The sequence below is a fragment of the Diceros bicornis genome, chromosome 22 (genome assembly GCF_020826845.1).
Source record: "Diceros bicornis minor isolate mBicDic1 chromosome 22, mDicBic1.mat.cur, whole genome shotgun sequence".
Classification (NCBI taxonomy): domain Eukaryota; kingdom Metazoa; phylum Chordata; class Mammalia; order Perissodactyla; family Rhinocerotidae; genus Diceros; species Diceros bicornis.
In genome coordinates, this window is record NC_080761.1 from 5367580 (window position 1) to 5393677 (window position 26098).

Consider the following 26098-nt stretch of genomic DNA (forward strand, 5'->3'; position numbering starts at 1 on the left):
GCAACTTGTCTGGCACCAGGGGTGTGTGTGTGTGTGTGTGTGTGTGTGTGTGCGTGCGTGTGTGTGTGTGTGTGTGTGTCACTTGGTGGAGCTGAGTTTCCGCCCCAAGGCTTGAGCAGTGCTGGAGGCTCTGCTGGCCTCTAAGTTGTCTGTCCTAATTTAGAGTTTCCGCCCCAAGGCTTGAGCAGTGCTGGAGGCTCTGCTGGCCTCTAAGTTGTCTGTCCTAATTTAGAGGCAAGGGCTCGTTTTCTTCCCTGTCCTTCCTTCATTGGTGCTTCTGTCTAAGTGGCCCCTTCATTTGCTTCCTTTCCACCCAGATAGCGACACTCCTGTGTTTGGAGCCCTGGGGCGAAAAGCTCTTGTCACCCATTCCTGGAGAGAGACTCAGGTAAACCACAGAAAGAGGCTGACTCTGAACCGAGCTTTGTTGTGCTGTGGCATTGTAGGAAAACAGGCACTCTTAAAACTTCCACAACTTAAGAGGAAGATGGAGAACTTAGAAAGGATTTAGAAAAGAGCAGTAGTGATGATCAAAGGGGTAAGCACATTGGATCCACGAGGGAGGGCAAGGGAACTGGGATTAAATATCCTGAAGAAGAGAAGTCTGGGGAGTGACTTCATAGCCATTTTTGAGTGATTTTACAAAAGATGGTGAACAGCTGTTGGGCATCCCCATGGAGAAGTAAGAGTACATGGACATAAATTTCCTTCGGGGAATTTTAGCTTAAAGACACTTCTTTAGGGGTGGGATGGGGGAGGGGCTGGGGAGTTGAGTCCTGGAGTGTTACTGAGTAGGGGCCAAGTCCTCACCTGAGAAGACTGAGAATAGGCAAACCCTTCTCTATGTGGCAAACATTTGGGGGATGCCTATTGGGCACAAGGTTCTGTGGAAGACTGAGATGGGAAACCTCAGGGTGTGGCTGGCTGTCTGATAGGGACATATGACAGACACAAGTCAGAATGCTGTCAGTATGCGTAGAGAGATGGGGGACTCTACAAGTGTGGAAGAGGCACCGACGGCTTCAGGTGGGACAGCTGGAAGGGGGACAGGGGGAGGTGCATTAGGGGAGTCTTCTCAAAGAAGGCAAGGCTTGAACTGTGTCATGGAGGAAGGCTGTGCTGTCCCAAACGATGGGGCAGGACCAGCAGAAATGGAAAGAAAGTGTATGCAGGGCAAAGAGAGCAGAGGCAGGAAAGCTCAGAGACATGGTCAGCTGGGATGGCACACAGAATGAGGTAAAAGGGAAATGGGGAGTCCTGTGAGGACCCTGAAGTCCTGCCATTGAGCCTTGGCTTAATCAAGGAGGCTCCGCATCAGGGCTGCAAAATGACACAAACAGAATAGAGTCAAGGAAGAGTAACCGAAGGAGAAGAGGCTGGAGGCAGGGAGACCAAAGGGTAGGCTGTGAATGTGTTCAAATGAGAGGCAATGAGAGGAGGCCTAAACTGATGTGGAATGCTGGGGATGGATGTGGAGGGTAGCAGTGGATGAGTGTCATTGGAAGGGTGAGAGATGGTAGGCAGACAATGGGCCCCATTGCTCTCTGCAGGACGACTTTCCATAGAACGTATATGCCCAAGTATAATCTGTACTACAGTCTATGACCTGGACAACCAGCCAGGCCAACTTTGAGGGTTATTGCACTAAGTATTAAGGCAAATTTTACTTTGCCATACTTATTATTTTCATGCACAGATACCATTACACAGGGACACTAAAGAAAAACAAATAAAAACTCCTCTATACACTGCCAACTAAAGGCATAAAAGTAGTAACTATTGCTTATTGAACACCTACTATGTAACAGACACTTTAAACTCATTTAAACCTCATTTAAACTTTACAATATCTGTGCAAGGTAAATATTATCATCCCCATCTTAGAGATGAACAAATAAAGGTTCCAAGAAGTTAAAGGACTTATCCAAGTGGCCACACAGGTGGCACTTGAAGAGCTAGGATTCACACTTATGTTGCCTGGCTGCAAAGCCCCTGCTTTATTTTCTGTGCTGACCTCAGGCTTCACAATACATCAGCTCGTGATTTATGGAGCAGACAAGCAGAAGGAGAGGGCCTGTGCTCACTCCAGACAACGCTGATTTCTTCCCGCTCATATCTCTCCTGCTGAAGGTGGCCTGGCCTCTGCTGTGGTTGCCCTGTTTGCCCTTCAACTACAGTTCTGAAAAGACAGGGAGACCCTTAGGAGGGGCAAAAGTGTGAGAACAGAAGAGTTCGTCATTCAGCTGCATTCAGGAGCCAAAGACACTCTCCTATGAATGAAAAGAACATGTGTTTTCAGAACACTTTCCCTAGGAAAGGTTCAAAGCATCTTATAACCGTTATCACTTCATTCCTCATAATATCCTTCTGAAGTGGGTGTCAATTGTTGTGTGGCTTTTTAGCAGATGGAGAAACTGCAGCATAAGAAGAATGGACAAAGTCAGCCCAGCCAAAGAGCTAAAGAAAAGACTTCCAGCGTCAGTGCAGACATCGAACTGCACCGATCCTGTTTGCAGATTGCTAATGTGGAATAAGATGTTAAACTATCCAAGAAAGATGAAAGCATTAACTTCTGCTATTAAAAAAATTTTTTTAAGGTAGTGTAAGTGGCCTTACCTCCCAAGGAAATTATGAGAAACTGTGTGAAAATGCTTAATTTTCAGGGAAAAAATGGACTATATGTTTTAGGAAAGAAAATAACATGTATGTAACTTTTGCTGTTTTGATCATAATTATTGAGATGACAGTGGAGGTGAATTTATAGGTCTGGACTTAGATATATAGCAGTGGTAAAGCTGCAAGTTGACTTTTTTCAAATCAAGACACTCAGAGTCTAAGCCAGTAGTGAATGTTTCCCTTCTGAGATCATGTGGCTTAAATAATCACAACAGACAAGCAGAAGCATTTCCACTTCAGTGGGACCCAGGATTTACAGGAAATTACTCTTCTGCATGTCTGATCACTATGGAAATTGATTTTATACAGATAGCTGAAAGTACACAGGCCCACGACGGCACACCCTCCATATTTGTACTAGTGAGTGGTACTTCCCCCTCATTACTGAAGCCTGCTGGGTATCTGGAACAGCAGGTTGTTTTATTCTCTGGCTGGAGAGTTCCCTTGCTGTGCTCCCGTCCTGTAAGGCAACTCCGAGTTTCAGGGGTCCATCGCCAGTCCTATGTGAGCACACACAGTTAACACAGCAGGGGAGAAAATATGCTGGACACCCTGGCATGATGCTGGTTGGAAAATAAGCCGTGTTTAAAGCCGAGAAAGTGACTAATTGCTCTTCTGTTTGTGATGTTAAAGTACATAGAAATAGACCCAGGCCTGAGTGAAAATGGTATTGCACGTGCTGTATTTTCTCGCTCTATTGATTTCTAAGCGTAGAGTGACAAGGTGGGGAGTTGATTATTAGCCATTTCTGCTAGTTGTGCCTATCAACTTGTTGCTGATCAGCAGAAACGTCTTTATCACTCTTGGCTCCCACCTTCACCCTCTTGAGACTCTAAAGATCACATTCTATCTGTGCCTCTAAAGGAAAGCACATGGCCCCAGCAACTTTCATATGAACTAAATGATAGACAAAAGAACTTCGGAAGTGCAGGTACTAGATGCATGCAAGCTTTGGGAACTTCAGTGCTCAGGGTCTGAAATGGAAAATGCCCTTGTTCTGGAATGTAACTTACATTCTGTATGAATTTTTAAATTTTAGGAATTTATGTTTTTAAGTCCCCTCTCTAGATGTGGATACAACTAGTGCACATCTCAAAGCCTTGCACATGGTTACCTATTTTCTTGATCAAAACAAGTCATTGGTGCTTCAGTAGATAATTAAGATTGCTGACGTAACATTTATAAAACGAGTACTCCCTAGCTCCGTGAGGGAGAAACAGTACTGAATTAAAACAAACACATGAACATGCTCACACAAACACAACAACTGATGAACAACGAAAGACTCGGTAGCTGTTGATCCAGGTAGAATAGCAGGTGGGCAGGACACTCTTGTACCAAGGCAGGCTGGGACCCAGGATTTGTCTGAATTTCCTTCTAAGCACTTTTAGATTTGTCTTCCCTTGGTCTCATAAAACATCAGCACTTAAACAGAAAGCTCACATTGAAGACATCTGAAACACATCTCCTCATCTCTCCCCTTTCACCTTCAAATACTCTCCCTTCCACTCCTCTGCTCCATACTGATTCCCGAGACAAAACAGCTGCCCATGTGCTCAGCATTCTTCCGAGTGTAACTGAGTAACAGAGTGTAACCAAGAAGGAAAGGACAGGCTCACGCTGGATTCCTCTATTCAACTTTCACAACCAATCAACCAAGGATTCCCTGCGGCACCTCTGGAACACCCCTCAAATCTGTTCATTACTCTCAAACCCCACTGCCACCATCCCTGCCACGGTTCCAGCTTTAGATCTTTTGAGTGAACTGCTGTATTGGTTTCTAATTGGTCTCCTGACTTCTAGTTTTCCCCACCCTCATCTATCTTCCACACTGCCCCCCAGAGTATCTTTCCAATCTGCTGATGGCACTACTCTACTTAAAACCTTCAGTGGTGGGGCCAGCCCCGTGGCTTAGCGGTTAAGTGCGCGCGCTCCGCTCCTGGCTGCCCGGGTTCGGATCCCGGGCGCGCACCGACGCACCGCTTCTCCGGCCATGCTGAGGCCGCGTCCCACATACAGCAACTATAAGGATGTGCAACTATGACATACACCTATCTACTGGGGCTTTGGGGGGAAAAAAAAAGGAGGATTGGCAATAGATGTTAGCTCAGAGGCGGTCTTCCTCAGCAAAAAGACGAGGATTAGCATGGATGTTAGCTCAGGGCTGATCTTCCTCACAAAAAAAAAAAAAAACCTTCAGTCGTACCTCTTTGCCTGAAGGCTCAAGGCCCTATAGGATTGATGAGACCTTTCTCTGTGCACCTAGAAGCTCCCCAGAGTACTTCCTACGCTGAGTCATAATGATCTGTTTCATGTATGTCTTCAGCAGTAGAGTAGGAGCTCCCTGAGGGCTAGACATGGAATTTATTCCTTTCTGTTCCCTACCATCTAGCCTAAGGCCTGGCAGGTGCTCAACAGAGAATGTTAAATTAACTGAAGTCAGAGAACAATGCAAAGGCAGTATGACAGAAGGTGCTAGCCCCTGAACACTAACTTGCTGGTCTCATTTGAAAACCTTGCCCTGTTCAGAATGGCTTACATGCCTAACAGATGTGCCTGAGGATCAGTTTGCAACACGGCCAAAGATTAGAGGCTCTGGGGGTAGGTGTGGGGCCTTTGGAGACCTAGATAAAATTGGTACAATATGCTGCATAGGTAACAGGGTAAACAGTCTGTTTTAATAGCTGAATTAGATTCTGAGGTTAGTCAGCAGGAAAGAAGATGTTTGAGTTTCAAAAAATATTCTAGTATACCTCCTGAAATAGATTCATTGTAGGAATGAAATTGCCTTAACTTTTAAGGAGAATTGTAAAAAGAAGCTTGAACCTGCTAACCAAAACATGATCCTAACCAGGAGAGGCATCCTCTCAAAGGGTGAAGGTTGGTGGTCGGTGGCCACCATTAAACAGAGACATTGCTCTTAACTTCCACAATCACAACAAAAGTCTCTTTGTGGGCCCACAGTGTGTTGCCTCAATAAATATTCACATGATAAAATCCAGGTCCCCCAGTGCCAGAGGGCTCGGGGCCATCCAAATGAACTCCATACCCTTATTAGGAAGAGGATGAAAAGAAAGAAGACCTCCCAACCTAAAAATGCACTTCGTTGCTTTCATGCAAATTGCTATATTTGTGGCCTAAGAAGTTCTTTTGAAAGAACGCATAATCATCACTCAGAAACAGACTTTGCCAACAGGAGGTAATACACCATTTCTATTAATTTTCTTTTATTTCCTGCATTAGTTCCTAAGGAAATTGCTCCATTCTATCAGAGAACCTGAAAAGTTATTCCAGGGCAGGTACAAAAGAAAAGGGAAAAAAATACATCTTGCAGGTAAACTGCTGTAGTTGACCTTAGGAATAACAGCCACATCTGATGTGATTTTTACATAAAGAAAACCCATATGTCTGCATACAAAGAAAGAATGGTAAATCTGAAACATTTCAGACCTTCTAAAACAAACCACACTTCTTTTGAGCAGCCTCCTGAAAAGCTAATTTTCTTGGCCAATTACTAAAGTCCTATGCAATCTCCTGGATAAGACTTCCTTCAGCATCAAAAGGCATGAACATGAAGAAGTAGAAACAAAAGAATTTATCACATAATATGGGTATGTGAATTCTGTATGATGCACTGGCTTGCTTTATGTGTGTGTGTTCCCATCTGATTAAAAAAAACCAACAAAGACACTTCTAACTGTTGAAGCAAGAACTGGAGGTAGAAAGTAGAAAATGGAGAGTTTAAAACAAAAAAGGCCAGGCAAAAATCTAATGCTAGAAACAAATCTCACGTCTTCATGGTCACTGGATCCTCCTCTGAATTTGCATGTTATCTGCTGGTAGCATAAGCCCTGACACCTTACCTGTTAGACACCCAAGTTAGACTGCCTCTAAGACAGGCTCATCAACATGGAGGTGTCTGGCCTTGCATGGATCTAAGCGTAAGTCTGTGTGAAAGAATTCATTTCCACATTTGGAAATCTGCTACGAGCATAAAAACATAGCTAAAACTGTGGGTCAGAAAGGAGAGTAATGTTGGCTCTTCTTCAAAGAAATCTTTAATTTCTCAAGATGCTCCCCTTTAACATGTGAATACCAATTTTGCTATTAGAAATTGTATTTCAGGGTATTTACTTTTAGTGCCTAAAGTAAGGTAAGAAATTAGAAGGAGGGGGTAGGAAGGAACCTAGTCTAAACTTTGACGTGGGTCTTAAACCTCCTCTATGAATCCCCGCAGGTGGTCAGCCAGACTAAAACCGGACACCTCCAAGGAAGAGAATCTCCTTCTGTTCCAGGGCAGTGAGCTCTATGCAAAGAGCATGGGCAAGAACCAGACAGACCTAATTCCAATCAAAGCCATCTCCCTTGCTAATAACAGATCTTGTGAAGTTACTTAACCTCTGGGAGCCTTAGTTTCCTCGTTCAGAACATAGTGGAGAGCAGAGTCTCTAGAGACAGACGGCCTGGGCACAAATCCCAGCCCTGCCACATACAGCTGTGAGACCCCTGCTGCTTACTCAGTCCCTCAGTCCTCTTATTGGTAAAATAGAGATAGAAACATAATGCACCAAATAGTGTTGTTTGGAGGATTAACTGAGTGCCTGCATAGAGTAACCTTCCAGTAAGTGTTGGCTTATAATAATTCTATGAGTAGGATGATGATTATGAAGGGTGCTGTAATAAGAATTAAATGATTGACTATATGTAGATCCTGGGTACATTGCCTGATGAACAGATGATTATTGTTACAACTCTATCAATCATTAACTGAGCACCTGCTTTTCATATATATTATCTCATTCAATCCTCCCTAAAACTCTGCCAGAGAGGGTGGTAAGCTGAAATTTGGAGGGATGAAGTGAGTTGCTTGGAATTTCATAGTTAGGAAGGGGCAGAGCTGGGTGAGAATCTAGGAGAGATTGACTTCAAATCCCAGGCTCTCATTACTACACTACATTTTCACCTTCAATTATAGTGTTTCCTTATATTAAGCCATGTTAACTAGAGCCACTCTAACTTGTAGAACTTTCCTCTTGTCCATTCTGTTCCACAGCAGCTGAAGTGCAAAGTGTCCTTGCTTTGCCTCCTCTACCACTCTTGGTGCTCCTGACTCTGGGGCTCCCTGCTATGTGCACTGGTTCCCGACATCCACATGGGCCCATCTCTAGGCCCAGTTGGTCATCCCAGTACTCCCACTGGCTGGGCTAGGTCCTTGCCTCTATTAAGAGAGGAAGAGTAAACTTTCTAGGTTGTAACACACCAAACCACGGCAGAGTCATTTTTAACAGTAAAAGTAAAGCTGGACTCTTAATTCCTAAATTGGTCCTCACCGTTTTTCTTCTGGGATGTTCTCCAACAGCATTTGAAGGAAATCCTGGAATAAGAAAAAAGCAAACCATTAAAGATGTCCATCAATAAATAATCTGCCCAAAATCATGCCAGAAACCAAGCGTTCCCAGCTGCTGACAGCTCACCTGCTAGGAAAACTAGGCCTGTGCTTAACTTATTAGACTCTACACTCAATTTATTAATTTACCAGGGCTTCCATCCAATCAGTTAAAGAGATTTGTTTTGTAAAAACCACAAACAAATTGAAAAACGTAATGTTTGGTATTTTTACCTAACCCAACAGTTTATTTCACTTGGCGTTTAACCATTTTTAAAAGGCCAGCCATAGCATAAAGCACTTAACCATGTTCTCCTCTTCACGAGCTTTCCTTAAAGATCCTGCTACATACTGAACAATCTCAACTCCGAGAGGCTACTAACTAATTTGAAACTTTCCTGCATTGCTCTTTGGAGAGATAAAGACAAAAATCAAGATGATTAATATCCCAAACGAGGAACAAAAATGTCACAATTACAAAAATGGTTCACAGGCCCCTGCCTCCATCTGTAGTCTCTTCTAGTGCCACTGTGCAAATCCTCAACTGTTTGACATTTAGGATGATTCAATGATAGATTCTTTTAACCTAAAGACATGACTTAACACACGCACCTATTTTTCCCTTTACTGTGGAAAATTTCAAACACATTTGAAAGCAGACAAAAGAGCATAATTAACTTTTATGTACCTATTAACCCACCGCCAATCTGTCCCATCCACTTACCTCCTGTATTATTCAGAAGTGAATTGCAAACATTACTTAATTTCATCCATTAATGTTTCAGTAAATACTATATCTCTAAAAGTTAAGGACTCTTTTAAAAATAACCACAATACCATAGGCCTAAAAAATTTACATATGAATGTTTAAAATCACATTTAAATTTAATTTGCACCTTGACTATTTTATGACCAATCTTTTCAGCCCATCTAATGGCTGGAATCTTGATTTGGTCTCAACTAGGTTTGTCAAATAAAATATAGGATGCCCAGTTAAACTGGGGGCATACTTACACTAAAAAATTATTTATTGTTTATCTGAAATTTGAATTCAACTGGGTGTTGTACACTTTTATTTGTTAAATGGGTAAGCCTAGTGTTATCCCTCTGTTTTCTGAAGGTTTGATAAGATACATTTTGGATAAATATAGAACATGAAACAAAAACAATATTTAACTTTCTAGGGACTTGATATTGAACAAAAAATAAGAAGTACACTTGAAGTCTTTCTTTTAATAAATTGAAAAAAATCTTTTAAAACAGATCTTTTAAAGAGGGATCTGTGTGTAGGCCAGATGACCAAATATGATACTGCCAAATGAGCGTCCTTCCACATCGAAGCCCCCCGCCCCCTCCCAACCAAGTCTGCAGATCCAGGGTCAGTGTACGGCTCTGAGGAGATCCACTTAACTCACAGGGTGAGATGGAAGCAGCAGCACAGACCTTCATATTACAAACAGATGGAATTACAGAGGAATGAAAATCTGCAAACAATTTGTATGACAAGGTATTCTTTTTCTATCATGGCATTAAGCATAGCCATCACTACACTGGTGAAGCCAGCTGTCCCTTTCTATGTGTTTATGGGTGGTTAGGTCCATTTGTTCCAGAGGCAAAGTCTCCCTATTAAGAGCACTGATGAAAGATTTATTTCTTACAATCTCTGTTCTCCTTCTAAGACATTACTTGTCTATTGCTGCTTCACCTAAAATAAATGATACAAAGAAAAACAAAACTAATATTAAAAACATGGATCATGGAGTCCAAATGGAAAGGGACAACTGCAAATAGAATAATGCCTCACATCTGAAGTCCTTCCTAGCACCTACAGTGGATATATGGAGAAAAAACAAAGGAAACAAGAGTAATATTTAGAATGTGAAGAATTATTTTTGCTGGAGGGTCTTAAAATCATTATTTTTATTATTTCATTATTTTATAAAAAAGTTGAATTAGAAATTAATTTATCACAATCTGATATATTAATAGACTACTTCGCAAATATTGCATTGGCTGACTGACAGTATTCTTGCTCCTTAAAAATCTAAGTACTGTAATGATAATTTCTTACTAATTTCACTTCATTATCTTCTTATAGTCCATATCAACTTACTCCATATTTTTTCAGTAATTTATGCTCAGTTATATGGGGTAAAATTACATTAACTCAATGGCAAGGGGGAGAATTCAATTGCATGAGAAGCAGGAAATTCAAAGTTAACCTTAATTCTGCCCTTTTGCATTGTCCAATTGTAGTTGGATCTTTCTTTATAGGACTGCAGAGCACAACGTTCCAGAATTTTGTGTGAATACAGGAAAGGTGCAGGAGGTCCCCAAGAAACCTTGCTTCATTTTTAAAGAAAGATAGCTGTCCCACCCCCTAGTAGGTGGCCACCTGCCTCTTCCTACATCAGAGCTGAGACCTGCAGGCCACATTAACAGCTAGCTGGAGGCTGCCAATCAATGCTGGGGACAACAGGTCTAGGGAATCACACTGGATCACAAAAACCGAACATCTCTTGAGCATCTCTAAGACATGGTGCCTGTATTCCCACCGGTTATGTGAATGTTCATCTACAGTGCAGACATTCTTCTTCTGTCCTGGGCCTTATCCAATCCATGAAGACACTTGGTCTTATCCAGGCAGTCACTGTACCACCTAACAGTGGAACCAATCCAACTGACCCTTCTTACTCCTTTCATAGACCTAATCTTTAACCACAAACTGCTAGTTTTCCTGGTTCTTTTCGTAAATTGGCGTATAACCATGAAATGGACTCATCATAGAAGCTTTTCTCCGCTCTCCACAACAGAATGACATTTTTATGTCTCTTATGATTATTCCTTCCCTCACCTTTTTTTTTTTTATAATTTTATTTATTTATTTTTTTCCCCCCAAAGCCCTAGTAGATAGTTGTATGTCATAGCTGCACATCCTTCTAGTTGCTGTATGTGGGACGCGGCCTCAGCATGGCCGGAGAAGCGGTGCATTGGTGCGCGCCCGGGATCCGAACCCGGGCCGCCAGCAGCGGAGCGCATGCACTTAACCACTAAGCCACAGGGCCAGCCCCCCTCACCTTTTTTAATTCTTTTTCAGTTCTTTCATCTGTCTTCACTCTTCCCTTTAGTATGTTGGCACCTTTATAAAAGCAACTTACAAATCTTAATTGCACAAGGAGGACTTTCCTTTAAGGCCAATTCTAGGATAAACTGACAGCATCTAGGACACTGACACTGATCTAGGATCATTGACAAAGTCAGTTAGCAACAAATGCTTAGGGGTCCCAATTTGTCACTTCTACAGTACGCCTGAAAAACTAAAAACTTTGGTTTTAAAAGATTAAAACCAAAGGTAGGGGCCAGTCCGGTGGCACAAGCAGTTAAGTGCACACACTCCGCTGCGGCGGCCCGAGGTTCGCCAGTTCAGATCCCGGGCGCGCACTGACGCACCACTTGTTAAGCCATGCTGTGGCAGCGTCCCATATAAAGTAGAGGAAGATGGACACGGATGTTAGCCCAGGGCCAGTCTTCCTCAGCAAAAAAGAGGAGGATTGGCATTGGATGTTAGCTCAGGGCTGGTCCTCCTCACAAAAAAAAAAAAAAAAAAAAAAAAATCCAAATATAAAAACCAAAACAAACAAACAAAAATCCTGCTGTTTTGATAGTAGGCTGGGATGAAATTTTATCTGGATCCTTGGAAATTGTTGGAAGCCCACACTCCAGTCAAAAACCACATTCTTTGAGGATGTTTTTTTCATTTCCTACTCTCCTAATAATCTATACGCTAATCGGGTCAGTCCCAGACAGCTTATTTTTATTAACACCTACCAACACTAAATTAAGTATTATGATTGAAAAAAAAACTACACTGATTTTTGGCACATGGCTAATTTGGTAATTTTTTTTTTTTTATTGATGTTTTAATGGTTTCTAACATTGTGAAATTTTGGGTTGTACATTTTTGTTTGTCCATCACCACATATATGACTCCCTTCACCCCTTGTGCCCACCCCCCACCCCCACTGCCCAGGTAACCACAGTCCAGTTTTCTCTGTCCATGTGTTGGTTTATATTCCACATATGAGTGAGATCATACAGTGTTTGTCTTTCTCTTTCTGGCTTATTTCACTTAACATAATACGCTCCAGGCCCATCCATGTTGTTGCAAATGGGACGATTTTGTCTTTTTTTATGGCTGAGTAGTATTCCATTGTATATATATACCACATTTTCTTAATCCAATCGTCAGTCGAGGGACACTTAGGTTGCCTCCACTTCTTGGCTATGGTGAATAATGCTGCAATGAACATAGGGGTGCATAAGCCTCTTTGGATTGTTGATTTCAGGTGCGTTGGATAGATTCCCAGTAGTGGGATGGCTGGATCATAGGGCATCTCTATTTTTAATTCTTTGAGGAATCTCCATACCGTTTTCCATAGAGGCTGCACCAATTTGCATTCCCACCAGCTGTGTATGAGGGTTCCTGTTTCTCCACATCCTCTCCAACATTTGTTGTTTTTTGTCTTGGTGATTATAGCCATTCTAACAGGCGTGAGGTGGTATCTTAGTGTTGTTTTGATTTGCATTTCCCTGATGATTAGTGATGTTGAGCATCTTTTCATGTGCCTATTGGCCATCTGTATATCTTCCTTGGAGAAGTGTCTGTTCATTTCCTCTGCCCATTTTTTGATCAGGTTGTTTGTTTTTTTGTTGTTCAATTGTGTGAGTTCTTTATATATTATGGAGATCAACCCCTTGTCAGATGTATGTTTTGCAAATATTCTCTCCCAGCTGGTGGGTTGTTTGTTCATCTTGATTCTGGTTTCATTTGTCTTATAAAAGCTCTTTAATCTGATAAAGTCCCACTTGTTTATTTTTTCTTTAGTTTCCCTAGTCTGGGTAGGCATGTCATCCGAAAAGATTCCTTTAAAACCAATGTCAAATAGTGTGTTGCCTATATTTTCTTCTATGAGTTTTATAGTTTCAGGTCTCACCTTCAGGTCTTTGATCCATTTTGAGTTAATTTTTGTGAATGGCGATAGCACATGGTCCACTTTCATTCTTTTGCATGTGGCTGTCCAGTTTTCCCAACACCATTTATTGAAGAGACTTTCCTTTCTCCATTGCATGTTCTTAGCACCTTTGTCGAAAATTAGCTGTCCGTATATGTGTGGTTTTATTTCTGGGCTTTCAATGCTGTTCCATTGATCTGTGTGTCTGTTTTTGTACCAGTACCATGCTGTTTTGATTACTATTGCTTTGTAGTATGTTTTGAAGTCAGGAATTGTGATGCCTCCTGCTTTGCTCTTTTTCTTTAGGATTTCTTTAGCTATTCGGGGTCTTTTGTTGCCCCATATAAATTTTAGTATTCTTTTTTCTATTTCTGTGAAGAATGTCATTGGGATTCTGATTGGGATTGCATTGAATCTGTAGATTGCTTTAGGTAATATAGACATTTTAACTATGTTTATTCTTCCAATCCACGTGCATGGGATATCTTTCCATTTCTTTATGTCATCGTGGATTTCCCTCAATAATGTCTTGTAGTTCTCATTGTATAGGTCCTTCACCTCCTTGGTAAGATTTATTCCTAGGTATTTTATTCTTTTTGATGCAATTGTAAATGGTATTATCTTTTTGAGCTCTCTTTCTGTTAGTTCATTATTAGCATATAGAAATGCAACTGATTTTTGTAGATTGATTTTGTACCCTGCAACTTTGCTGTAGTTGTTGATTGTTTCTAACAGTTTTCCAACAGATTCTTTAGGGTTTTCTATATATACAATCATGTCATCTGCAAATAGTGAGAGTTTCACTTCTTCGTTACCTATTTGGATTCCTTTTATTCCTTTTTCTTGCCTAATTGCTCTGGCCAAAACCTCCAGTACTATGTTGAACAGGAGTGGTGAGAGTGGGCAGCACTGCCTCGTTCCTGTTCTCAGAGGAATGGCTTTCAATCTTTCCCCGTTGAGTATGATGTTAGCTGTGGGTTTGTCATATATGGCCTTTATTATGTTGAGGTACTTTCCTTCTATTCCCATTTTATTGAGAGTTTTTATCATAAATGGATGTTGTATCTTGTCAAATGCCTTCTCTGCGTCTATTGAGACGATCATGTGGTTTTTATTCTTTGTTTTGTTGATGTGATGTATCACGTTGATTGATTTGCGGATGTTGAACCATCCCTGCGTCTCTGGTATAAATCCCACTTGATTATGGTGTATGATCTTTTTAATATATTGTTGTATTCGGTTTGCCAATATTTTGTTGTGGATTTTTGCATCAATGTTCATCAGCGATATTGGCCTGTAATTTTCTTTCTTTGTATTGTCTTTGTCTGGTTTTGGTATCAGGGTGATGTTGGCCTCATAGAATGATTCAGGAAGTGTTCCATCTTCCTCTATTTTTTGGAATAGTTTGAGGAGGATGGGTATTAAATCTTCTTTGAATGTTTGATAAAATTCACTGGAGAAGCCATCTGGTCCTGGACTTTTATTTTTTGGGAGGTTTTTGATTACTATTTCAATCTCTTTACTTGTTATTGTTCTATTCAGATTCTCCATTTCTTCTTGGTTCAATTTTGGGAGGTTGTATAAGTCTAAGAATTTATCCATTTCTTCTAGATTGTCCAATTTGTTGGCATATAATTTCTCATAGTATTCTCTTATAATCCTCTGTATTTCCATGGTATCCGTTGTAATTTCTCCTCTTTCATTTCTAATTTTATTTACTTGAGCCTTTTCTCTTTTTTTCTTAGTAAGCCTGGCTAAGGGTTTGTCTATTTTGTTTATCTTCTCGAAGAACCAACTCTTTGTTTCATTAATCCTTTCTACTGTTTTTTTGGTCTCAATATCATTTATTTCTGCTCTGATTTTTATTATTTCTCTCCTTCTGCTGGCTTTGGGCTTTGTTTGTTCTTCTTTTTCTAGTTCTGTTAGGTGTAATTTAAGGTTGCCTATTAGGGCTTTTTCTTGTTTGTTAAGGTGGGCTTGTATCGCTATGAGTTTCCCTCTCAGGACCGCTTTTGCTGCATCCCATATGGTTTGATATGGCATGTTATCATTTTCGTTTGTTTCCAGATAGTTTTTGATTTCTCCTTTAATTTCATCAATGATCCATTGGTTGTTCAGTAGCATGTTGTTTAATCTCCACATTTTTGTCACTTTCCCAGTTTTTTTTTCCTGGTTCATTTCCAGTTTCATAGCCTTATGGTCTGAAAAGATGCTTGTTATGATTTCAATCTTCTTAAATTTATTGAGGCTTGCTTTGTTTCCCAACATATGGTCTATCCTAGAGAATGTTCCATGCGCGCTTGAGAAGAATGTGTAGTCAGCTGTTTTTGGGTGGAGTGCTCTGTATATGTCTACTAGGTCCATCTCGTCCAGTTTTTCATTTAAGTCTAATATTTCTTTATTAACTTTTTGTCTGGATGATCTATCCATTGCTGTAAGTGGGGTGTTAAGATCCCCTACTATTATTGTGTTGTTGTTGATTTCTCCTTTTAGGTTTGTTAATAGTTGTTTTATGTACATTGGTGCTCCTATGTTGGGTGCGTATATATTTATAAGTGATATGTCTTCTTGATGGAGTGTCCCTTTTATCATTATATATTTCCCTTCTTTGTCTTTCTTAACCTGTTTTATCTTGAAGTCTACTTTGTCTGATATGAGTATGGCAACACCTGCTTTCTTTTGTTTGCCATTAGCTTGGAGTATTGTCTTCCATCCTTTCACTCTGAGCCTGTGCTTGTCTTTAGTGCTAAGATGTGTTTCCTGAAGGCAGCATATTGTTGGGTCTTGCTTTTTAATCCATCCTGCCACTCTGTATCTTTTGATTGGAGAGTTCAATCCATTTACATTTAGGGTAATTATTGAAATATGAGGGCTGAATGTTGCTGTTTTGTCACTTATTTTCTGGTTCTTTTGCATTTCCTTTGTTTCTTGTCCCATTTGTTTTGGACTGCCAATTCAGTTTGGTTGTTCTGTCTTATGATTCTTCTAGTTTTCTCTTTGTTTATCATATGTGGTTTTGCTTTGATTATTTGTTTAGTGGTTACCTTGAGGTTTGGGCGAAAAATCTTGTGTATGAGATAGTCCATTATCTGATAGCCTCCTATTTCCTTATACTAAGTCAATTCAGTCACTTTCCTCTTCCCCTTCTAAGTTGCTCTTGTTATACCTTATTCTATCTTGTGTTGTGGCTGTTTGTTTACAGTGATGAGGTTAAATTTATTTTTGGTGAATTTCTTCCTTTGATCTTTGAGTTTAGTATTTAAGTGGTTGCTAACCTATTCCGGTAAAGATCTACTATTTCTCTGATTTTGTCTACCTACTTTTCTCCTTACTCCAAGCTTTGTGTTCCCTTTCTCTTCTTTTTTTCAGGCCTGAGGGCCTTCTTGAGTATTTCTTGTAGTGGGGGTCACGTGGCCATGAACTCCCTTAGCTTTTGTTTATCTGGGAGAGTTACTATTTCTCCATCATATTTGAAGGATATTTTTGCTGGATAGAGTATTCTTGGCTGAAAGTTTTTGTCTTTTAGTATTTTGAATATATCATTCCAGTCTCTTCTAGCCTGAAAAGTTTCTGTTGAGAAATCCGCTGAGAGCCTGATGGGAGTTCCTTTGTACGTTATTTTTTGTTTTTGTCTAGCTGCCCTTAATATTGTTTCTTTGTCGTTGACCCTGGCTAGCCTTACCACTCGGTGTCGTGGTGAAGGCCTTTGTCTGTTAATATATATAGGTGTCCTGTTGGCTTCGCTTACTGGTATTTCCTGCTCCTTCCCCAGATTTGGGAAATTTTCAGCTATTATTTCCTTGAATAGGCTCTCTGTTCCTCTTTCCCTCTCCTCTCCCTCACGAATACCTATAATTCTTATGTTACATTTTCTAATAGAGTCAGATATTTCTCGGAGTCTTTCTTCATTTCTTTTTAGTCTTAGTTCTCTCTCTTCTTCCATCTGGAGTATATCTGTATTCCTATCCTCTAAAGTACTAATTCTTTCCTCCATATTGTCAGCTCTGTTCTTTAAAGATTCCAGATTCTCCTTTATCTCCTCCATTGTGTTCTTCATCTCCATCAGCACTGATTGGTTTTTCTTTATAATTTCAATCTCTTTTGTGAAGAAACTCCTAATCTCATTGAATTGTTTGTCTGTGTTGTCTCGTATTTCGTTGAGTGTTTTTATGATAGCTATTTTGAAATCTCTGTCATTTAGTTTATGGATTTCTGTGTCTTCGGGGTTGATTTCTGGGTGCTTGTCATTTTGTTTCTTGTCTGGTGATTTCATATATTTTTGCATTGTGGTTCCTGTGTTGGTTTTGATTTTCCTCATCCTGGAAGTCTCTGGTTGCAATTTCCACCTGCCGCCAATGTCTGGTGGTAAAGGGCTGTGTAGTCTAAGCCCCCTGCGCTCTGCCCCAGTTTTTCTGCTGCGATCCGCAGTTTTGTCTTTTTTTTTTTTCCCCCGCTGCGATCCACGGGTCCAGTCCAGTTTGTTCAGGTCTGCCTCGGATCGCTAGGTCTGGTCGAGCTGCAGACTCCGGGTTGCGGGGAGGGGGGAGCTCTCTCTTGCCCTCTGGGTCCCTGACGTGGGAGGCTTCTCGTTTGCCCCTCTTTATCCGCTCTCTGGGGTGCTCAGATGTTGATGGTAGCCCTGTGGCTCCTCTGAGTCCTCTGTGTGGGAGTTTCCCACTGGCTGAGAGAGCCCGAAGAGCTACAGTTGTCCCGCCGAGGGCCGCCCCTCCCCCCTCTCTGGGAGCCACGCGGACCGGGATCGCTGATCTGATGGGGAGGGAGTGGAGTTCTCCTTACCTCTCCCCACTCCCTCGGGGGGGCCCAGCACGTTCCGCTCTCAGATGTGCGGCAGTGTGGATCCCTCCGCTCTAGGTTTTCACTGTCTGGGATTCCGTTGTTGGTCTGTGGCTGTTGCTTTTGTTGTATCTTGTGGGGGAAGAATTCACGGGAAAGCTCACTCCGCCATGATGCTGACGTCACTTCAGCCTTGGTAATTATTTTTCAGTCTTGGTATAAGTATTCAATACAAAGCAGGTGCATGTAGATTCTACTGGATAAACTGACATTGGCTTGATAATTACACAGGATTAGCAATTTCTGTCAGATGTTTTATGAATAATTACCACGGTTATGGGGGAGAGAGGTAGGAGAGGCAAAACGAATAATGGAAATGTTGAAGCAAGGACAGGGTTGGCAGGGTAAGAACTGAGAAGTAATGAAATGGTCAGGAAGAAGTCATTGTTAAGCCTAAGGGAACAGTTTTAGTGGGGTCTGGAAAGATGATAATACCTAAATGCTGGACAGGTTGGGTGTTAGGAAGAGAAGGGATTAAGAAGTAAATTGGAGAAAGAATAAATTGAGGGATTTCTGAGTAAAGAAACTAGATGATAGCCTTCCTTAAAAAAAAACAAAAAAAACCAGCAAAAACTTTACCAGCACCATCCAGACAAGGAAAGAAGTACATAGCCTCATGGCATAAACTTCAAAAACAGACAACTAAGGAAAGAAACATAAGATTCCAACACAGCCTGCAACCCTCCCTCTGCACAACCCCCAATCTCATGCTTAGCAATAGTGGGACTGGTGAATTGCCCAAACCCCACAAATACCCACACATTTGGAAAGAAAGAGGAATATATTTACATTTCCTCTTTTCTTGACTGTGGAGAAACTAGAAAAGTTTGCTAGAGAGAGATGAGTAAAACTTGGGAAATAAATAACTGAGGATGACACTCTTTGATGAACTATATAGGTTCCAGAGCTCCAAGCTGAACTAGAAGGACAGTATTAATTGAGAGAGTACCTGCAGTGGGAAAAAGCTGCACCCAAATTAGATGAAGAGATTTTGGCTGGGGACATGTAACAAAATTTCAAGAGTTAGTGGAACCAAATTCTTGCAACAAAGGTTGTACACAGCTCCAGTGGAACTCTTCCCCTCCACCTCTCCATGCATAGTATACAAGCTTCAAACTGCAGCTCAGAGGGGAAGAAAAATATATCTAAGATGCGTTGGGAAAGAAATCAGAGAAAATGTTCCAAAACATATGAGAATAAATAAAAGGGCAGGACAGGGCCGGCCCCGTGGCTTAGCGGTTAAGTGCACGTGCTCTGCTACTGGCTGCCCGGGTTCGGATCCCAGGCACACACTGAGGCACCGCTTCTCTGGCCATGCTGAGGCCGTGTCCCACATACAGCAACTAGAAGGACGTGCAACTATGACGTACAACTATCTACTGGGGCTTTGGGGGCGGAAAAAAAAAAAAAAAGGAGGAGGATTGGCAATAGATGTTAGCTCAGAGCCAGTCTTCCTCAGCAAAAAGAGGAGGATTAGCATGGATGTTAGCTCAGGGCTGATCTTCCTCACACACACACAAAAAAAAGCGCAGGACAGCACTACTCATATGGAGAATGAGCAAGAAGAAAAGTATGGCAACTATGCAAAAGAATAGAACAAAACCCACATAAAGAGAGAGACAGAAATAAGAAGCATAACAGAAGTCCGGCCCCGTGGCTTAGCGGTTAAGTGCGCGCGCTCCGCTACTGGCGGCCCGGGTTCGGATCCCGGGCGTGCACCGACGCACTGCTTCTCCAGCCATGCTGAGGCCGCGTCCCACATACAGCAACTAGAAGGATGTGCAACTATGACATACAACTATCTACTGGGGCTTTGGGGAGAAAAACGAAGGAGGAGGATTGGCAATAGATGTTAGCTCAGAGCTGGCCTTCCTCAGCAAGAAAGAGGAGGATTCAGCATGGATGTTAGCTCAGGGCTGATCTTCCTCACAAAAAAAAAAAAATAAAAAAAAGAAGCACAATAGAAAAGACAAAGAATCTAGTCTTGAGGACAACATAATCCAAGGAACAGAAGAAAATTCTCCATGAATGCTTTAAACCATGAAATAAATTAACAAAAAATCATAATAAGAGCATAAATTCAGTAAAATTAAAGCTCAAAAACAAGATGACAAAACAACAAAATGAGATGAAAAGAGATATTCCAAAGCAAAGGAAATAAATTAAGGACCAAAACAATACCAGTATAGGAACATTAATAAAATACAAACAGCAAGGAAAAGAACAGACTTGAAAGAAAAAAACAATAATAATAATAAAAATAATAAGGTTGCTTGAGATAAACACATGCCATGAAGAACAAAAAGTCAAAAGCAATTAGAAAATAACAAATATGTAGGACAAAGATGACATAACATAAGGATAACTGGTAACCTTGAAATTCAGAACCCTGCAAGGGAAAAAAAAATGAATGTGTTCAAAGATACGACTGACACCATTTCACTGAAAAAAGGAAGAATAGCAGCTAAGACTAAAAATGCACTCTGTTTTCCAGGAAAAAAAATCTGATGCAGACTCATGGACACCAAGCCATTTTCTGATTAAATTACTAAGCATCAAAGATAAAGAATTCTTCTGTCATTTGAGTGGTATAAAGAGGAAAAGGTAGGCTGACTTCAAAAGTTTCAACAGCAGTATTTAACGACAGAAGGCAGCTGAGCAACATCCACAAAGTTCTGAGGAAATGAAAATGTGAACTAAGAATATTATATCCAGCCAGTTTGTAATTTAAGTATAAAGACAACAGGCAAACATTCTCAAGCACATAAGAACTCTGAAATCACAGAACTAGTGAGTCTGCAATTTGAACATCAATTGGATAAGGAAATTTAGCCAAGAAAGAGTTGAATCAAAATATTCATGAATATAGAAGCATGATAAAATGATGGGCGGTGAATTTAAATATAGAGCTAAGACTATATAACTATGAAAATTATGGTTGCAGCAGATACTATATATGATATAAACCTTAATTGTGTAAAAATATTAATTAAGATAAATTTAGAATGGAGAAAAAGTAGTGGAAGTACATAACTTGCTGATTTTCTCATCTTTTACAGAAGTGAATAAATTGATGCTTTCTAAAAATGAAATATGTGGCTAAAGAGAAAAAAATAACAATTTCAACCTCTTAAAGATTTTTTGTAATTGTGTTTCTTAACCATAGAAGAATCTTTTAGGAAATGATCTCTCTTACATTTATCTGAAATTTGGGAAAGTTCTTTATATTCACTTTAGTTTCTTTCTCATTTTCTAAATTCAAGTAAAATAAAATTTAAAATAATTCATTAAAAAGCACCTACGACAGAGTGACGTCAGCATCGTGGTGGAGTGAGCTTGTCCCTTCGTCTCTCCCCACAGGATACAATGAAAAGGACATTCATAAACCAACAGAGGACATTCACACAACACAATAGACGTCTGAGAGATCCACACAGCCATACACCTGAAGGTGGGGGTGCTGGAACCCTTGGGAGGCAGTGGAAGGAGGTAAGCAAACCTCTTCCCCCTCCGCAGTGGCACTGATCTAGGGCACAGGACCTTACGTGGTGGCCAACGCGAGACTCTGAGAGGAAAAGGGGGAAAAGGCAGCCCTCAGCAGGAACTCTATAACTCTTGGAATTGCCTCCCAGCCCGTGAGAATGCTCCACACCAAGTCGGCTAAGCAATCATGGGGGCGTCCCCACCAAGCTGGGCAGCCCAGGCGGGCAGATAATGAGTGGAGAGCAAAAGCTCAAAGGAACTCGCACTCGAAAGAAAGCACTCCTCCCCTCCACCTGGCACACCAGCTCAGCTGGTCAGCCAGAGCAGGGGCAATCCCCGTCAGAGTGCCAGCGCCTACGTGTAAAGCAGCAGCAGCCAATGGGCAAATGCAGACAGGGCCTGTTGGCATAGCTTCCAACGGACAAGCAAAACTTCCAGGGGTCACGGCAGGCTCAGAACACACAGCTCCCGTCCGCACCAGTGGTGGCAGGTGGAACCTGCGACCAGACACAACCACTATGTGACGGCAAAAGTCTACCCCGTGAAATAGCATGAAGAAATATATTAACCTCCAGACCAGAAGGAAAAAGACAAGTAACCAGAAATCAATCCTGAAGCCACAGAAATTTACAACCTAAATGACAGAGAATTCAAAATAGTTATCACAAAGAAACTCAATGAGTTACAAGAAACTCAGAAAGACAGTTCAATGAACTCAGGAGTAAAATTACTGAACAGAGGGAATTCTTCACAAAAGAGATTAAAATCATAAAAAAAAAACAATCAGAAATGTTGGAGACGAAAAACACAATGAATGAGATAAAAAAAAATCTGGAATCCTTAAAAAACAGAGCTGATATTATGGAGGACAGAATTAGTAATTTAGAGGACAGAAATATAGAAATGCTTCAGATGGAGAAGGAGAGAAAACTAAGAGTAAAAAGAAATAAAGAAATTATCCAAGAAATGTTCAACTCAATTAGGAAATGCAATGTAAGGATTACAGGTATTCCAGAGGCAGAAGGGAGGAAGAATGGAGCAGAGAGCTTGTTCAAAGAAATAATAACTGAGAACTTCCCAAACCTGAGGAAGGAGCTGGTATTACATGTAAATGAAGCCAACAGAACACCTAATTACAACAATATAAAAAGACCTTCTCCAAGACATATAGTAGTAAAACTGGCAAAAGTCAATGACAAAGAAAAAGTATTAAGGGCAGCAAGGCAGAAAAAAATAACCAACAAAGCAAGCCCTATCAGGCTTTCAGCAGATTTCTCAGCAAAAATCTTACAGGCTAGCAGAGAGTGGAATGATACATTCAAAATTCTAAAAGACAATAACTTTTCAGCCAAGAATACTCCATCAAGTGAAACTACACTTCAGATATGGCGGAGAAATAAAAACTTTCCCAGATAAACAAAAACTGGGGGAGTTCATCGCCACAAGAGGCCCCCCTACAAGAAATGACCAAGAATGCCCTCATACCTGAAAAAAAAAAGAAAGGGTTTAAAAAGCCTTGAGCAAAGAGATAAATAAACAGACAAAATCAGAAAATTGCAGGTCTCTACCACAACAAGTTAGCAAACATTTAGTTATAACATTAAAGATAAAGAGAAAGAAAGCATCAAAAATCATTATAATCACTTCATTTTTTTTTTTTTTTGTGAGGAAGATCAGCGCTGAGCTAACGTCCGTGCTAATCCTCCTCTTTTTGCTGAGGAAGACCGGCTCTGAGCTAACATCTATTGCCAATCCTCTTCCTTTTTTTTGTTCCCCAAAGCCCCAGTAGATAGTTGTATGTCATAGTTGGACATCCTTCTAGTTGCTGTATGTGAGACGTGGCCTCAGCAGGGCCAGAGAAGCGGTGCGTTGGTGCGCGCCCAGGATCCGAACCCGGACCGCCAGGAGCGGAGCGCGCGCACTTAACCGCTAAGCCACGGAGCCGGCCCTATAATCACTTCATTTTAATCACAAACTCACAGCACAAAATGGAATAAGTTGTGACAACAATAACTTAGATGGGGAAGAGGAAATGGATGGAACCTGCTTAGGCCAAGGACATAAGAGGCTATCAGAAAATGGGCTGTGTCATCTATGAGATCTTTTATACAAATCTCACAGTAATCACTAAACAAAAAATCAGAACAGAGACACAAATGATAAAGAGAAAACTGAGAAAACCATCATAGAGACCCACCAAACTGAACTGGCAGTCCAAAATACACAGGACGAGAAACAAGGGAAATATAGAACAACCAGAAAATAAGTGATAAAATGGCAGCATTAAGCCCTCATATATCAATAATAGCTCTAAATGTAAATGGATTGAATTCTCCAATCAAAAGACACAGAGTGGCAGAATGGATTAAAAAACAAGACCTAACAACATGCTGCCTCCAGGAAACACATCTCAGCTCTAAAGACAAATACAGGCTCAGAGTGAAGGGATGGAAGACAATACTCCAAGCTAATGGCAAACAAAAGAAAGCAGATGCTGCCATACTTAAATCACACAAAGTAGACTTTAAGATAAAAAAGGCAATGAGAAACAAAAAGAGGCAGTATATAATGACAAAAGGGATACTCCATCAAGAGGACATAACACTTATAAATATATATGCACCCAACACAGGAGCACCAAAGTACATAAAGCAACTATTAACAGACCTAAAAGGAGATATTAATAGCAACACAATAATAGTAGGGGACCTCAACAGCCCACTTACATCAATGGATAGATCATCCAGACAGAAAGTCAATAAGGAAATAGTGGAATTAAACAAAAAACTAGACCAGATGGACTTAATAGATATATAGAGAATACTCCACCCAAAAACAGCAGAATACACATTCTTCTCAAGTGCAGATGGGACATTCTCAAAGATAGACCATATGTTGGGAAGCAAGGCAAGCCTCAATAAATTTAAAAAGATTGAAATTACATCAAGAATATTTTCTGACCATAATGCTATGAAACTAGAAATCAACTGTTAAGAAAAAAGCTGGGAAAGTGACAAATACATGGAGACTAAATAACATGCTACTATACAACCAAGGGATCAATGAAGAAATTGAAGGAGAAGTCAAAAAATATCTGGAGAAAAATGAAAATGAAAATACACCATACCAACTCATATGGGATGCAGCAAAAGCAATCCTAAGAGGGCAATTTATAGCAATATAGGCCCACCTGAACAAATAAGAAAAATCTCAAATAAGTAATCTTAAACTAAACCTAGGAGAACTAGAAAAAGAAGAACAAACAAAGCCCAAAGTCAGCAGAAGGAGGGAAATAATAAAAATTCGAGCAGAAATACATGAAATTGAAACCAAAAAAACAGTAGAAAGGATCAGTGAAACTAAGAGCTGGTTCTTTAAGAAGATAAACAAAAGTGACAAACCCTTAGCCAGACTCATCAAGAAAAAGAGACAGAAGGTGCAAATAAATAAAATTAGAAATGAAAGAGGATAAATTACAACAGATACCACAGAATTACAAAGGATTATAAGGAAATACTATGAAAAACTATATGCCAACAAATTGGACAATTTAGAAGAAATGGATAAATTCTTAAGACTCACAGAACCTTCCAAAACTGAATCAAGAAGACATAGAGAATCTGATAGACCAATCACAAGTAAAGAGATTGAAACAGTATTCAAAAACCTCCCAAAAAATAAAAGTCCAGGACCAGACGGCTTCTCTGGAGAATTTTACCAGACATTCAAAGAAGATTTAATACTTATCCTTCTCAAACTACTCCAAAAAATTGAAGAAGATGGAACATGTCCTAACTCATTCTACAAGGCCAGCATCACCCTGATCCCAAAGCAAGGCAAGGACAACACAAAGAAGGAAAATTACAGGCCAATATCACTGATGATCACAGATGCAAACATCCTCAACAAAACATTGGCAAACCGAATATAGTAATACATTGAAAGGATCATACACCACGATCAAGTGAGATTTATATCAGAGACGCAGGGATGGTTCAACATCCGCAAATCAATCAATGTGGTACACCACATTAACAAAATGAGGAATAAAAACCACACGATCATCTCAATAGATGCAGAGAAAGCATTTGACAAGCTCCAACATCCATTTATGATAAAAACTCTCAATAAAATGGGTATAGAAGGAAAGTACCTCAACATAATAAAGGCCATTTATGACAAACCCACAGCAAACATCATACTCAACAGTGAAAAAGTGAAAGCCATCTCTCTGAGAACAGGAACAAGACAAGGGTGCCCACTCTTGCCACACTTATTCAAAATAGTGCTGGAGGTTTTGGTCAGAGCAATAAGGCAGAAAAAAAAGAAATTAAGATATCCAAATTGGCAAGGAAGAAGTGAAACTCTTGCTGTTTGCAGATGACATGATTCTATACATAGAAAACCCTAAAGAATCCATCAGAAAACTATTAGAAATAATCAACAACTACAGCAAAACTGCAGGGTACAAAATCAACTTACAAAAATCAGTTGCATTTCTATACTCTAATAATGAAGAGAGAGAGAACTAGTAGAAAGAGAACTTAAGAATACAATCCATTTACAATTGCAACGAAAAGAATAATATATCTAGGAATAAATTTAACCAAGTAGGTGAAAGATCTATACAATGAATACTACAAGACATTACTGAAAGAAATCGATGATGACATAAAGAAATGGGAAG

At 40.4% G+C, this 26098-nt stretch overlaps 1 protein-coding gene across 12 annotated transcripts in view; it reads right to left on the minus strand.

Moving 5' to 3' along the window:
• The window catches only part of AOPEP (aminopeptidase O (putative)), a 514798-nt gene that overhangs the window by 269529 nt on the left and 219171 nt on the right, over positions 1-26098 (minus strand). For 11 of the 12 annotated variants that reach the window (XM_058565457.1, XM_058565455.1, XM_058565460.1 and 8 more), the window contains one exon: positions 8007-8050. In XM_058565457.1, coding sequence (XP_058421440.1) covers positions 8007-8050 — 44 coding nt within the window. Of the gene's footprint in view, positions 1-7169; positions 7895-8006; positions 8051-26098 lie in introns of those variants that run through there. The other variant, XM_058565463.1, reaches the window with a different exon arrangement.